Source organism: Octodon degus, unplaced genomic scaffold (genome assembly GCF_000260255.1).
Source record: "Octodon degus isolate 3935 unplaced genomic scaffold, OctDeg1.0 scaffold00005, whole genome shotgun sequence".
In the NCBI taxonomy this organism is placed as follows: Eukaryota; Metazoa; Chordata; class Mammalia; order Rodentia; family Octodontidae; genus Octodon; species Octodon degus.
The window spans coordinates 12395010-12407896 of record NW_004524581.1 but is presented as its reverse complement, the minus strand read 5'-3'; the positions used below and the strand labels follow the sequence as shown (position 1 = coordinate 12407896).

Sequence of the window (12887 nt, the reverse complement as noted above, 5' to 3'; positions counted from 1 at the left end):
TGACTTTCATTTCATTTATAGACAAAATGGATAAGCTTTTTTTTTTTTTTTTTTTTGATAATGACTTTGTTTCTTTTATAGGTGTGAACCTGTAAAATTAAATCATCCAAGATGATCTGGCATATTCTAATTGTAGGGATTCTGCTTCCCCAAACTTTGGCCCATCCAGGGTTTTTTACTTCAATTGGTGAGTTGTAACTACTTTTTGTGTTGTTTTTTTGCATTCAAAAGTTTCCATTGTTTTGGTGTTTTTAAATAAGTAAAAAAAAAAAAAAAATTCAGTGCATTTGGAAGTATTTGACTTACCCTCCGCCCTTCTAAAAGTCCTCTCTCCTTTTTAACTCGATTCTTTTTTCTTTAAATTGATTTTTATTATAAAAATATTACATATTGGTTAGAAACTTAAGAAAATTTAGAAAAGCTTCTTAAAGAAAATTACTAATAGGTCTATCTAGCAAATAGTGCATATATTTATTTGTATGTTAGTCCTTTTTGATGCACAGATAGACAAATAAACAGCATATTATTTTCTAACCTGATTTTTCCATGTAACAATCTACTGTGAGCATTCTTTTTGATACATAATAATTTTTAAAAGTCCTTATAGGTATTATAAAAATATATATCAGGGCTGGGGGTATACCTCAAAAATACAGCAGGCAGCCCTAGGGTCAATTCCTAGCATTGGAAAAAGTTGGTTAGAAAACCAGAAGTACAGTACATACAATATAAGACCTCCCCATGTCTCTTGCTTTTACAGTATTATTCATTGTTTGATATGTATTCTTTTATATTTTCTCTATGTTTCATTGTCTTAAATGAGATGTTTTCCTTCATTCTCTTGACCATTTGAACCCTTATGGAATTATAGAACTAAAACATAAGTATTATATATTTATACTTGATTTCAAGATATAAAATGACAAGCCCTCTAATCCCTTATAAATATTCAAGCATAGGTCATTTGCAGTTTTTTAGTGTGATTTTTGTTTATTAAGTAAAAATTTAATTAGACCTTAGAACAGAAAGTGTGAAAGGAGGTGGTGAAGTAGAAACATTGATCCTTGGAAAGTGGTGTTGTGTTTTAATTCTAATTTATTAAAAGATAGTAAATTAGATATTATATATATATATAAATTATATAAGTATAATATAAACACATGTTATGTTTAATATATTTATTATTTACTGTTCATATACAATATAATAATTATATAAATATTTAAATCCTGACTTCTCTGAGAGATTATTAAGGCAAGAGGATAAGTTAGAACAGATAAAAAATATGTAATGTGCTTTACTTAATAAGACTGACATCTGGGTGTTATCGAGATAAGAATTCCTCTCTTTTATTTAATTATATAAATTATATATTGTAATATATTAGATCATTTGTTGAATATATTATAGTCCAAGGTTACAAATAAAGTATTTTGAAAATTAGACCCAGAATGCATAGTTAGAACAGGTTTTGGCTAATGAAGAAGATTTAGCTAATGAAGAAGAAAAAAGATAATTTGCTTCAACACATCTAATTCAGTTAAATCCCCTCATAGGATGAAGCGTTCTCAGCCATCCTTGGCTGACTCGAGAATGTGTGTTGATGAATATGATTGTTTGGTAACCTTCTTTCCCTCTTTCCTTTGTAGGTCAAATGACTGATTTGATCCATACGGAGAAAGACCTGGTGACTTCTCTAAAAGATTATATTAAGGCAGAAGAGGACAAGTTAGAACAGATAAAAAGGTATGTAGTGTATTTTGCTTAATAAGACTGACATCTGGGTGTTTTTAAGATAAGAATTCCTGTCTTTTGTTTAAATGTTTGTTTAAACTTATTTGTTTAATAAGTAGCTAAGTATGAGGGCTTTTTTTTTTTAAATAGGCTCTCAGTATGTAGTTCAGGATGGCCTTGAACTCATGAACTGCAGCTTTCCTGCCTCAGTCTCCTGAGTGCTAGGATTGCAGGTGTGTACCACTATACATGACAAATTGTATTAGAGGGTCAATTTGAGCTCAGGATTTTTAAGCTAGCCTGTGTAACAAAGTGAAAAATCTCTAAAATGAATAACAACAAAAAACTTGAATAAGTCAAAAATTTTTTTAAATGCACTTAGTACAGGGTATTCAGGGTCTCGCTACACAGATCAGACTTGTAGTGATTGTCCTGTTTTTAGCCTCCCAGGAGCTGGGATTAGAGCCACCATGCCCAGTCTCAATCAGTTAGCCTGTGTAACAAAGTGAAAAATCTCTAAAATGAATAACAACAAAAAACTTGAATAAGTCAAAAATTTTTTAAATGCACTTAGTACTCAGCGCACCCTGGGGGTGGGGTAGGCACAGCACACTGGAGATTGAACCTTGACCACTGTGTTCTGCCTAAGCAGGTGCTTTAGTCAGCTGAGCTATCTGGCCAGCCCTATAAGTTAATTTAAAAGAATATGTGAGTAAACTTTGGGCGAGTTTGAACTTTGTAATAGCTATTTGGCCTTAAAGATCTATGGGGAAATGAGTGTTTTACACTCAGTAGAGGGATCTAATCCTAGCTTTTACTAAAGTAGGAAGAATCCATTTACTATAGTCATTTGAGAGAAACAGAACTGAGCAAAATTCTGCCAAGTTAAGTTTTTACCAGTAAGATCTTACTGTTTAAACAGCCTTTATAATTTTACTTTAGAACAAAGTCATATGTGCAGCTTTAACTCAGAAGTCTCTAATCTAGTCTTGTTTCCCAACTACTTTACTACATTGTGCTTTTCTTTAATGAGTGTATGCACATTTTTATGTCATACATTTATAGATGGGCAGAGAAGTTAGATCGGCTGACTAGCACAGCAACAAAAGATCCAGAAGGATTTGTTGGGCATCCTGTAAATGCTTTCAAGTTAATGAAACGGCTGAATACTGAGTGGAGTGAGTTGGAGAATCTGGTCCTTAAGGATATGTCAGATGGTAAGTCTGAGGTCACAGATGCCCCCCACACAAAAATAAAAATAAAAAGGTAAAGCAGTATTGCTACTACTGGTAAAATGCTGAAGTTGGTGATGAGTTAGTTTCCAGAATGTCAATTTCCTGAGTCAGGAGGATCATAAATTCAAGTTATTCAATGTTGTAATTATTGCCTGGGTGCATTTAGTTTGACTAAGGTTCATTTAGTCAAGATCCTAAATTCTTTGATTATAACAAAAATAGTAATGTCTGCTACTGTGACTGACACTGGTGATTTTGTTTTGAAGTCTAGAGACTAGTCCAGCATGCTTCTGCTGTATACACAACCTGTCTTCAGTTACTTAGTAGCCTCTCATCTATCAGATCATTTTCAAAGTACTTTATGCTCAAATAACCCTTATTTTACTTAATGATGGTCCCAAAATATAACAGTAATGATAATGACAATTCATATGTGCCAAAGATAAGCCATAAATTGTTTCCTTTAAGTGAAAAAATGAAAATTCTCAATAAGGAAAGAAAAAGAAAAAAAAATCTGTGTGCTAAAGTTGAAAAAATTGTATACTGAGGTTGCTGATATGTGTGGTAAGAATGAATCTTGTATCTATGAAATTGTAAAGGAAAAAGAAATTCATAGGTACTGAGTTCAAGTCCTGATGCAAAAAAATGCATGCTAATTTTGCTATTGTACTTGATTCAGATTACAGAAGTTTTTGTCGTATTGCCTGTTAAGTGATTACATAAGATAGGCCTTGAATTTGTATATCTATATAGAAGAGAAACAGTGCATCTGGGGTTCGGTAGTAACCATGATTTTGGCAACCACTTGTTAGCTGTCCTCTTTAGAAAAAGTGGACTCCTGTGTTAGACTTAAGACAGGAAACCTTGAAAAGTAATGGTAAGTACTTATGAATACTTATTCTCTATGATGATGAGATGGCCTATGATTATTTTCTCTACTGTATAAATACTGTACTCTGAAAACGTTTTTAAGAAAATACAGCCCCATCCCTCTCCCTGCCTTTTGTACCCCCCCTTTCTGCCTATCCCCTAATTTCCTTCCTCTCCCTTTCCTTTCATCCTTCCTTCTCCCTCTCCCTCTACATAGAAACAGACACAGACACAGACACAGACACACACACACACACACACCCCTACCTCATTCATTCATTCATTCATTCATTCATTCATTCATTCATTCAAAGTAATGACCTGTGCAGTTCTTTTATACTGTGAACCTTGAAATTTTGCTGTTCTAATCTGTGGTAGTCGTACCATACTATATATATTTTTTTTCTGTTTTTATTAGAGAGGATTTAACCTAAAATTTTGTTTTCAACATAAGAAACATTACAGTCTAGTGTACAACTTGCATGTAAAGTTCATGTGGAAATTTTTACTGAGAATTGATTTAAGACTTAAAAAATATGTTTCATATGAACTTTAATCCTTTCCCTCCTGGTTGTTTCTTTTGTACATTTCCATTAAAATAAAAATGCTTAATTGTTTGCTGGTCAAAGTACAAATAGTTGACCAAAAGTTCTTGAGAGTAGAGGGAGGTCTCATACATAATTTTTATTTACAGTGGTAACATTAATATCACTAAAATTTTAATCACTTGTTGGGAAAGACTCACGGGCGCTGGCCGCAAACAAAGACACTTGGACACTCAATGCAAGCATAGTGAGGGCTCAAGCAAAAGAGCTGCTATGCCACCTTCGGTTTTTATTTTCTTATATTGAGTCTCAGCCTTTAGGTTACTTTCGGTTAACAAAACAAAACCTTATCGTGTGTGCCTAAGATTTATGTTTAAGCTATATGTGACATGCAGCTGCTAGGGACCTGGGAACGAGGACATGAAAGCAGGATGTCCTTGAGTTCCAAGTGTTCTTGGTTACTCCCTCTGCTGTTGTAGTCCTGTTTTTTATTTCTCATCCCACAAGCATGCAGGTCATTTTGCATGTTTCTGTTTTAAGTTCTTATCCCAACATCTCCACTTTCTTTGTTTGCTTAATACATGAATTTGTCTCATAGGTTACAATCATTATAGCATAAGGGAATACATTGTGGGATGCAACAAATGAAAATTATTCCACAACAGAGGAGTACAAACATGAGAAATATTAGTTTTAACCCTTTCCAGGGAATCCATTGTCTTAGCCAATCAAACAAATCCCATCCTCCTCCTTGTTGTATCTGTAAGGCTAGTTCTTTTAAAAAGTCTACTTGTTTTTGTATGTATTGACTGTTATCTGATAGAGTAAAACAACACATATTTTTTTACCTTTTTACATCCCTGGTGATGAAATAAAAGCAGATAATCAATGGCAGCATGGTTGTCTAAAGTGGCTTGTCTACATTCCTTTTGTTCCACCTTGAGCAAGGCAATAGCAATAGATGTGGCATTTAAAGCCTTTGCTATATTACATCCCAACTGTAGAACATGTTTTTCAGCTATTTCTCCAAAGAATAGATTACCTACAATACTGAATATATAGCATAAGCTTTTGCATCTGACAGGAACGTAACATTATCATCACAGGTAGGGAGCAGTGATACTAGAAATGTCTCTGGATGGATAAGATTACGTGCTTGGGGGTGAGTCAAATCAGTTTGGGAAGGAAGCATCACAGCCAATCTGTTTAAACAACAGGGGATGGGACTGGTCTGATAGCTCAGCAGATTAAAGCACCTGCTTAGGCAGAGCTCAGTGGCCAGAGTTCAATCCCCTTGGTGCTGTGCCTGCCCCACCCCTGGGGCACTCTGAGACAGCAATTTAGACTGGGTGTGTTGGCTCGTGCCTGTAATCCCAGCACTTGGGAGGCTGAAAACAGGAGAATCACTATGAGTCTGATCTACGTAGTGAGATCTGTAGACCCTGTCCTAAATACAAAAAGAAAAAATAAATGAATAAAATAAGCAACAGGGGACATTAGAGAGATTGGCAGGAATATAATTAAAGGAATGATTATTACATATAAAAAACTATCCTAGGTGTAGTTGAGTGTTACCATAATTAGAAATATAGTCATCATAATTGGATCAGTTTAAGTTACCCAACAGTTTATGACATTTGGCTCCGGTGCAATTTACAAATCATTATTACTTTATGGGTAATGAAGGAGTATCATAAGAGGCAGGTCCCCAATGGGTGAAGTCTTGATAAGAAGCTGGCTTGGAGTCAGTATATCTAAGGAAAGTTATGTTTCTAATATCCTCAATGGGCTTACAAACCGGTTGGTCAGAGGCAGGAACCCAATATGTACTGTAAATTAAGGTCCTGTTCGAGACAAAAGGAAGAAATGTTGAGGGAAGAGGCCATTTGAACTCATACATTTTTGTGAGTATTGCACAAAGCAGCTGATAATCCAGGGGGCAAAGCACAGCATATCAAAGTATCAATAACACAGATTTTTTTTGTGATTTTAGCACAGATTATCAAGAATAACCTCTCTAAAGTAAATCCGTTGGGGGTATGCACAAGAGCATCTTGTGCCTCATTAATAAGAATTTTTAGGCTTCCCCAGGTGACTAATTCCTCAGGACGTGTTATTCTTTACTTTCTCGGCAGAGGGTTGTGATGGTTGGCGTCCATCAAGGCTAGGTGACTGGAATTGCGAGATCGGGTTGTGGAATTGCGGGATCAGGTTGTTCACTCCTTGATACCATGCCATGGACAGGTCTGATGTAGTGAGCAGGGACCTACAGTGGACCTGTGGGGTTAAAATAGAAGAATACCGTCTCCTTGGTTACTTGATTTAACTATAGTTTGAGCTTGTGTGAAAGGAATGTGAAACTTTTTGTTAACAGCATTTTGTGAAAGAATTGATGATCTATAAACAAAGGTAATAAAGAGTCAGCATAATTATTGCCTTGCGAAATGAAGTCAGGTAGTTTAAGATGTGATTTAGTATGATAAATATAAATAAGAGATGAGCGACTCCACAGTAGAGTCTTATAGAGAAATAAGGAATATAGTATGGGATGAAGAGCAGAAGATATGATGGCATCTGGAATGTGTTGTACTCCATAGCAGGCATAGGCACTGTCAGAAACAATATTTATAAGTTGGTTGTCGAACAGCTGGAGAGCTAGTGGAATGGCTGCCATCTCATTTTGTTGTGTGGAGGTATAAGGGAGTGTGTATCTCTGATGCCAGGTCTGATTTATTTGCCATGTTATTACTCCCTTAGTTTTATTCCATCAATGTATACTGTGAGTCCTGAAACTGGCCTATCAGATAGAATCATGAAAAGATGAAAAGAAGAGATAGGAAGAGTCTTTTGTAGGTATGATAAGCATGTATCATGGGGCAAGGAGAATATATATATGTATATGAAAAAGACTGATAATGAAAACAAGTAGATAATAGTCATCATGGAAGAAAAAAACCCTGATGAATATCTTTTTCATAGGAAACCCAAAGGTTGATACAGCAAAGCCAAATAAATGTATTGCTCATTTAATAGCATGTTCATCAGACTGTAATTTGACTTGCAGGACTACATAGGGTCCTTTTCATGGCGTAAGGTATGTGGAGCCATTCTAAAAAATACCATTTGTTCTTATATTGTTGGGCTAATACCCCCCCCCATATAATAAGATTGATGAGCTATTAGAATGAAATGACTTCTCTCCTTACTTAAGGGAGTAGTATCTACAAAATTAAGGTATTGTAGAGCTTGTTTAGTAGGGGGAGAGATAGGTAGTGTTTGTGAGGTAGAGGTAAAGGAAGAGAGCAATTGAAAGAGTGGACTTAATGTTTGTGTGTCAATGGAATAATAGGACTGCAGCCAGTTTATATTTCCTAACATTGTTTTAGCTTTTGGGTAAGTTTATAGCCAAATGTAATGTCTTTTAATAAATTAGTGTTGTAAGAGCTATGTATGTCATGTTTAGTAGTAACTCTTTTTAATTCTTTGAACACAGAATAAGGGAGTGTTTCATGTCTAGAAGTAGCTCCTGGTCTTCTGGCAATTGGGCATAATGTTAGAATATAAGGGTCTCCTTCCTTTAGAGTTTCTTTAACCCAGTTGTCACAGGTTGGCTGAACCCGTGAATCCTTGTAAGGGTGAGCATTTTCAATTAGCAGAGCCGGGGATGTGGATATAGCTACTATTTTGGGTTCCTGTTTTGGGACAGAATTTTTTTCTTAGATACAGTGGAAGATGTGTCCACTGACGTTTTATTTTGTGGAACCCCAAATTGTTCAATAGCATCTCAGCATAGGTGCCAAGTTTTAAGTGTTTGTATGGGGGTGCTAGGAGCTAAGATATACCCACTTTTTTTCCAATCTGCAATCCACAAGGAGCCTGCATTGGGATACCAAGGGCAGCATTCATCTATTTCCTTAAGCAAGCGAGTTCAGTCTGAGATAGAACAAGCATGATTAGCAAAAACAAAAGCTCTACGTGGTAAGCAATGTGGGCTGTAGGAAAATTTTGTCCCATACTCACACCTAGTAGAATCTGAAGATGATGAGGTACACCATGAGTCCTTCTCAGATGGGGGGCTGAAGGGATGAAGACCCTCATCCTGGTTCCAGGAGGCCTGGGTTTTGGCACCACATGTTAGGAAACACTCACAGGCACTGGCCACAAGCAAAGACACACAGACCTTCAATTCAAGAAAGGTGAGGTTTGAAGCAAAAGAGCTACTGTTCTGCCTTCAGTTTTTATTTTTATATATTGAGTCTCAGCCTTTAGGTTACTTTTGGTTAACAAAACAAAACCTTATCGTGTGTGCCTAAGATTTATGTTTAAGCTGTATGTGACATGCAGCTGCTAGGGACCTGGGAACGAGGTCATGAAAGCAGGATGTCCTTGAGTTCCAAGTGTTCTTGGTTACTCCCTCTGCTGTTGTAGTCCTGTTTTTTATTTCTCATCCCACATTACCTGCAGGTCATTTTGCATGTCTCCATTTTAACTCCTTATCCCAACAATCACTTTTTTGTTTGGTTTTCTTGAGGAGTTATTTAGCATCCATTCTCCTAGACATTATGTAGTTACCAGTAATTTGTTAGTGTGACTTCTATATTTTATGTAAATCTCCCTTAAATTAACGATAGGTTTTATTTATAGTAAATCTTGACTAATGGACACTATATTTGCTAATTAAACATTTGTATGTATTTTAGTAAATTAGATGTTGATCTTAAATATATGATTAACACCTTTTTTCTCTGAAGAATTTCATCAAAATACATATATTCACATATTGGCATAATGTGTGGCACATGCAAGAACAAAAAAAATTTTAAGAGCAAAAGTTTTATTTACCATCTATTATCTGAAAGTATAATTGGTTGCCAATGAATGACATTTTATTTTTTGTCTTTGAGAAAGGGTCTTGCTGTGCAATTCAGGCTGGCCGGGAGCTCACTTTGTAGCTCAGGCTGGTTTTTTTTTTTTTTTTTTTCAGAACCGGGGATTGAACTCAGGCCCCTGCACTTGCCAGGCAAGCGTTATTCCACTGAGCCATCTCCTCGGCCCCTCAGGCTGGTTTTGAACTCCCAGCGATCCTCCTGCCTCCACTCTCAAATGCTGGGATTACAGGCATGCACCACCATGCCTGGTTTATGAATGTCATTTTAAAATCCCATACATATGCTCATCTCAAGCTTAGTGAATGCACTGTTTGTTTCTTGCTGTGTTGTATAAAACTGAGTTATGTTAGTTGATTCTTTTTTTTTTTTTTTTTTCTTTTAATTTGGACAGGGTCTACAGGGTCTCACTACCCAGATCAGACTCATAGTGATCCTCCTGTTTTCAGCCTCCCAAATGCTGGGATTACAGGCATGTGCCACCATGCCCAGTTTCAACTGTGTCTCAGCACACCCCGGGGGTGAGGCAGGCATGGCATTCAGTATTCATATGTTATACTCTGTCAATATATTTAATTTTTTCTTGACTAACTTGTAGAGCTTTGTTGGTATAGCTAAAAATGATAAGATTTTGAAAAATCCTTATAAAGATTCTGTATTGGATAGAAATGTATGAGATTCTACAGTCCCTTTTTATTTATTTGTTTATTTTCTACTTCAAGGGTTTATCTCTAACCTAACCATTCAGAGACAGTATTTCCCTAATGATGAAGATCAGGTTGGGGCAGCCAAAGCCTTGTTACGTCTCCAGGACACCTACAATCTGGACACAGATACCATCTCAAAGGGTAATCTTCCAGGTAAGATAATTTTTCCATTCTGTACAATGCCTATTCAGTCTTCTAGAACAGTGTGAAAAAGACTGATTTTAAGAGTTTAAAGCTGTAGTTTTTTTTTTTTTCTCCTAACTTTTGGATACAGAAGAACAATCCTTTCCAATAGAACTTAACGGTGGTAGATATGCTTCTGGCTTGTTACTGTGAAAGCTTATGTTTAGGGCTAATATAAGTAAGCAACTTTTAGTGCATGAGTAAAAGAATTTTCCCAGACTCTTAAAAGAATGTCTGGTACTGCTTATCTATGTATCTGTAATAAAATTGATGCCATTTGTGTGTGCAGTAATAAAAAGCCAAGACTACTGGGATATTCACAAATGGTTAAAGTATTTTAAAGGATAGAACATTCTGCTTTTTTATTTTTGGCAGAACTCCTGTTTTCTAAAGTTACATCTCGGGTGAGGGAGATAGCTCAGCATAAATGCTGCCATGCAAGCTCAGGTCCTGAGTTTGATACCCAGTACCTCCCCTCCCCCAACAACAACAACAAAGTCTTAATCTTGCATCTGATTTTTATGATAATTTACATCTTACACATTTTCTGTGAGTCTGTAGTTTATGACCATTAATGTCTCCTGGAAAAAGTAAAATATATTACCTCTGTGTTCATATTGCATATCTTCTCAGTATGAAAAAGACTGGTGTAAGTTATTTATCAGGGTGTTTTCCTTACTCTCCCTTCATTTCAGACAGTATCAAGTGATAAAACTAAACATACATAATAGTAAGTAAAATTTCTATTAAATGAAGATAACTGCATTAATTTGGACTTCCAAAAATGTACAGATTTATAAATGCTATTTTTTATTTCTACTAATGCTTTCATTACAACACTTTTGATAAGATTATAGCTTTGTGTGTGTGTGTACATGTGTGCATGTGCGTTTGTGTGTGTGTGTGTGTGTGTGAGAGAGAGAGAGAGAGAGAGAGAGAGAGAGAGAGAGAGAGAGAGAGGTGCTGGGGGCTTGAACCCAGGGAGAACTACACCACTGAACTACACCCACCTGATTATCTTTTTCTTTTGGATGTTGGGTTGGGTCCTAGGGAACCAAGGAGGGTTATGTTGCAAAAGCTTAAGTAAGAAGTGATAGCAGTGTCTAGTGCATTTGGAGAAACAGACATAGGTAGTGGGGAAGCAGATGGTGAGATCTGATACTGGACTTTATATAGGTTCTTGGGCTTATGCAAGTAGGTGGGGTCCATCTAACAAAATAGAGAACACAGAGGCAGGTTTTCTTTTGGGGGGAATAATTAATTTCATTTACTTTTCTATATTTTATTCAAATCTTTATCTTCTCATTCTAATTTTGAACATTATCTAACCTCAGTTTAACTGTGTTTAACCTTAGGAAAATCACTGGGTCCACTGAGTACCAAATCTTTAATTTAGAGATCAGTTGGCAAAACTTTGATACAGAATGGCTGAAAATAAAATATTCTAAGAAATGTAGTTATTTTTCATTATAGAATGTTAATGTTTTCTTACTTTTTTAATCTCCTTATTGACTTCTCTTCCTCTCCTGGAGTTTTACACACAGTATTTTTGTACAGTATTTCAATACATTATGTTCATTATTTATTTTGATGAACATAATGTCCCATTTTAGTTGGAGGGAGTCTCTTCACATTAATTTATCATTCTTTTTGAAATGTTATTCTTTGATAGCAAGGAAGCTTCCTCCTTTTGCTGTGCAGTTTTTGTTTTTTGTTTTTTTAAACAAATTTCTACAACAGAGCAGGAATCAAGCGTTTATCTAATAATGAGCATTGATTTTTATTGTTGTTGTTGTACTGGGTATTGAACCCAAGCCCTTCTTTATTTTTTGAGACAGGGTTTTGTAGAGTTGCCCAGGCCAGGCTCTTGAACTTGTGATCCTCCTGCCTCAGTGTCACAGAGTGTTAGAATTCCATTGTGTCATAGCATCTGATGAACTTTGATTTGTTTTAATAGGAAATGTTACTTAAAAAGCAGTGTCTAACTACTGGTAGACTGTAGTTGAGTTTATAATTTATTCCAGGTCTTTTAAATTAATAGAGGGAGGAAATATGTGGGTTCATATTAGTTCCAATTGCAATTGAAGGTTACAGAGTTTATACTGGTATCTCTTTTGTGTTGAAAATCCCAGTTCCTAATGATATTAACTTCTTTGTATTATCTATAATATGCCTAAAATAATTTACAATAACAGTGCCTTTATTATTAATAACATTGACCACTACATGTGTTGCTTTTTAATCACACCAGAAAAATCAGTCAAAATATTGACTTGAGGACTCCTTAAATAATTCATTTCTGTGCATGGTTATATCTTCAACATACTCTAGAGTTGGGTTCAGTTATTTCTGTGTTGTTTGTTCATTTTGAGGCATTATTGCCTTTTTCTTTAGATTTTTTTTGTCTCAATATAAAATTTTCTTAATTCTTTTACCATCTAATCTATGCTGAGTGCATTTATAGAATTCTCACTTTCATACCTGTACTTCTCAGTCTATGCCTTTATTCCTGTATGCAACCATTTTACTGGTTTTTTTCAATTGTCCAAAATTTATTGTAAAGAAAAAATCACTAAAGCATATACATAAAAAATATTAGCTATGGAAGAACAAAATTAAATGGCACCTTATTCCACATTACAAAGAAAAAAAAAGGACCAAGTGTATAAGAAACTAGACTAATTAAAGGACTTAAAAGATCTGTCCTCTTTGAATTTTATACTTAGC

The 12887-nt window shown here is 35.4% G+C and overlaps 1 protein-coding gene across 3 annotated transcripts in view; it reads left to right on the top strand.

Annotated features, from left to right (window-relative positions):
- Positions 1 to 12887, top strand: part of P4ha1 (prolyl 4-hydroxylase subunit alpha 1) — a 79439-nt gene that overhangs the window by 16903 nt on the left and 49649 nt on the right. For all 3 annotated transcript variants that reach the window (XR_002821696.1, XM_004623996.2, XM_004623995.2), the window contains exons 2-5: positions 82 to 187; positions 1650 to 1746; positions 2800 to 2951; positions 9993 to 10130. Coding sequence is in view for 2 of the 3 variants with exons in the window: in XM_004623996.2 (XP_004624053.1) it covers positions 112 to 187; positions 1650 to 1746; positions 2800 to 2951; positions 9993 to 10130 (463 nt within the window). In the remaining variant the exon portion in view is untranslated. The remainder of the gene's footprint in view (positions 1 to 81; positions 188 to 1649; positions 1747 to 2799; positions 2952 to 9992; positions 10131 to 12887) is intronic.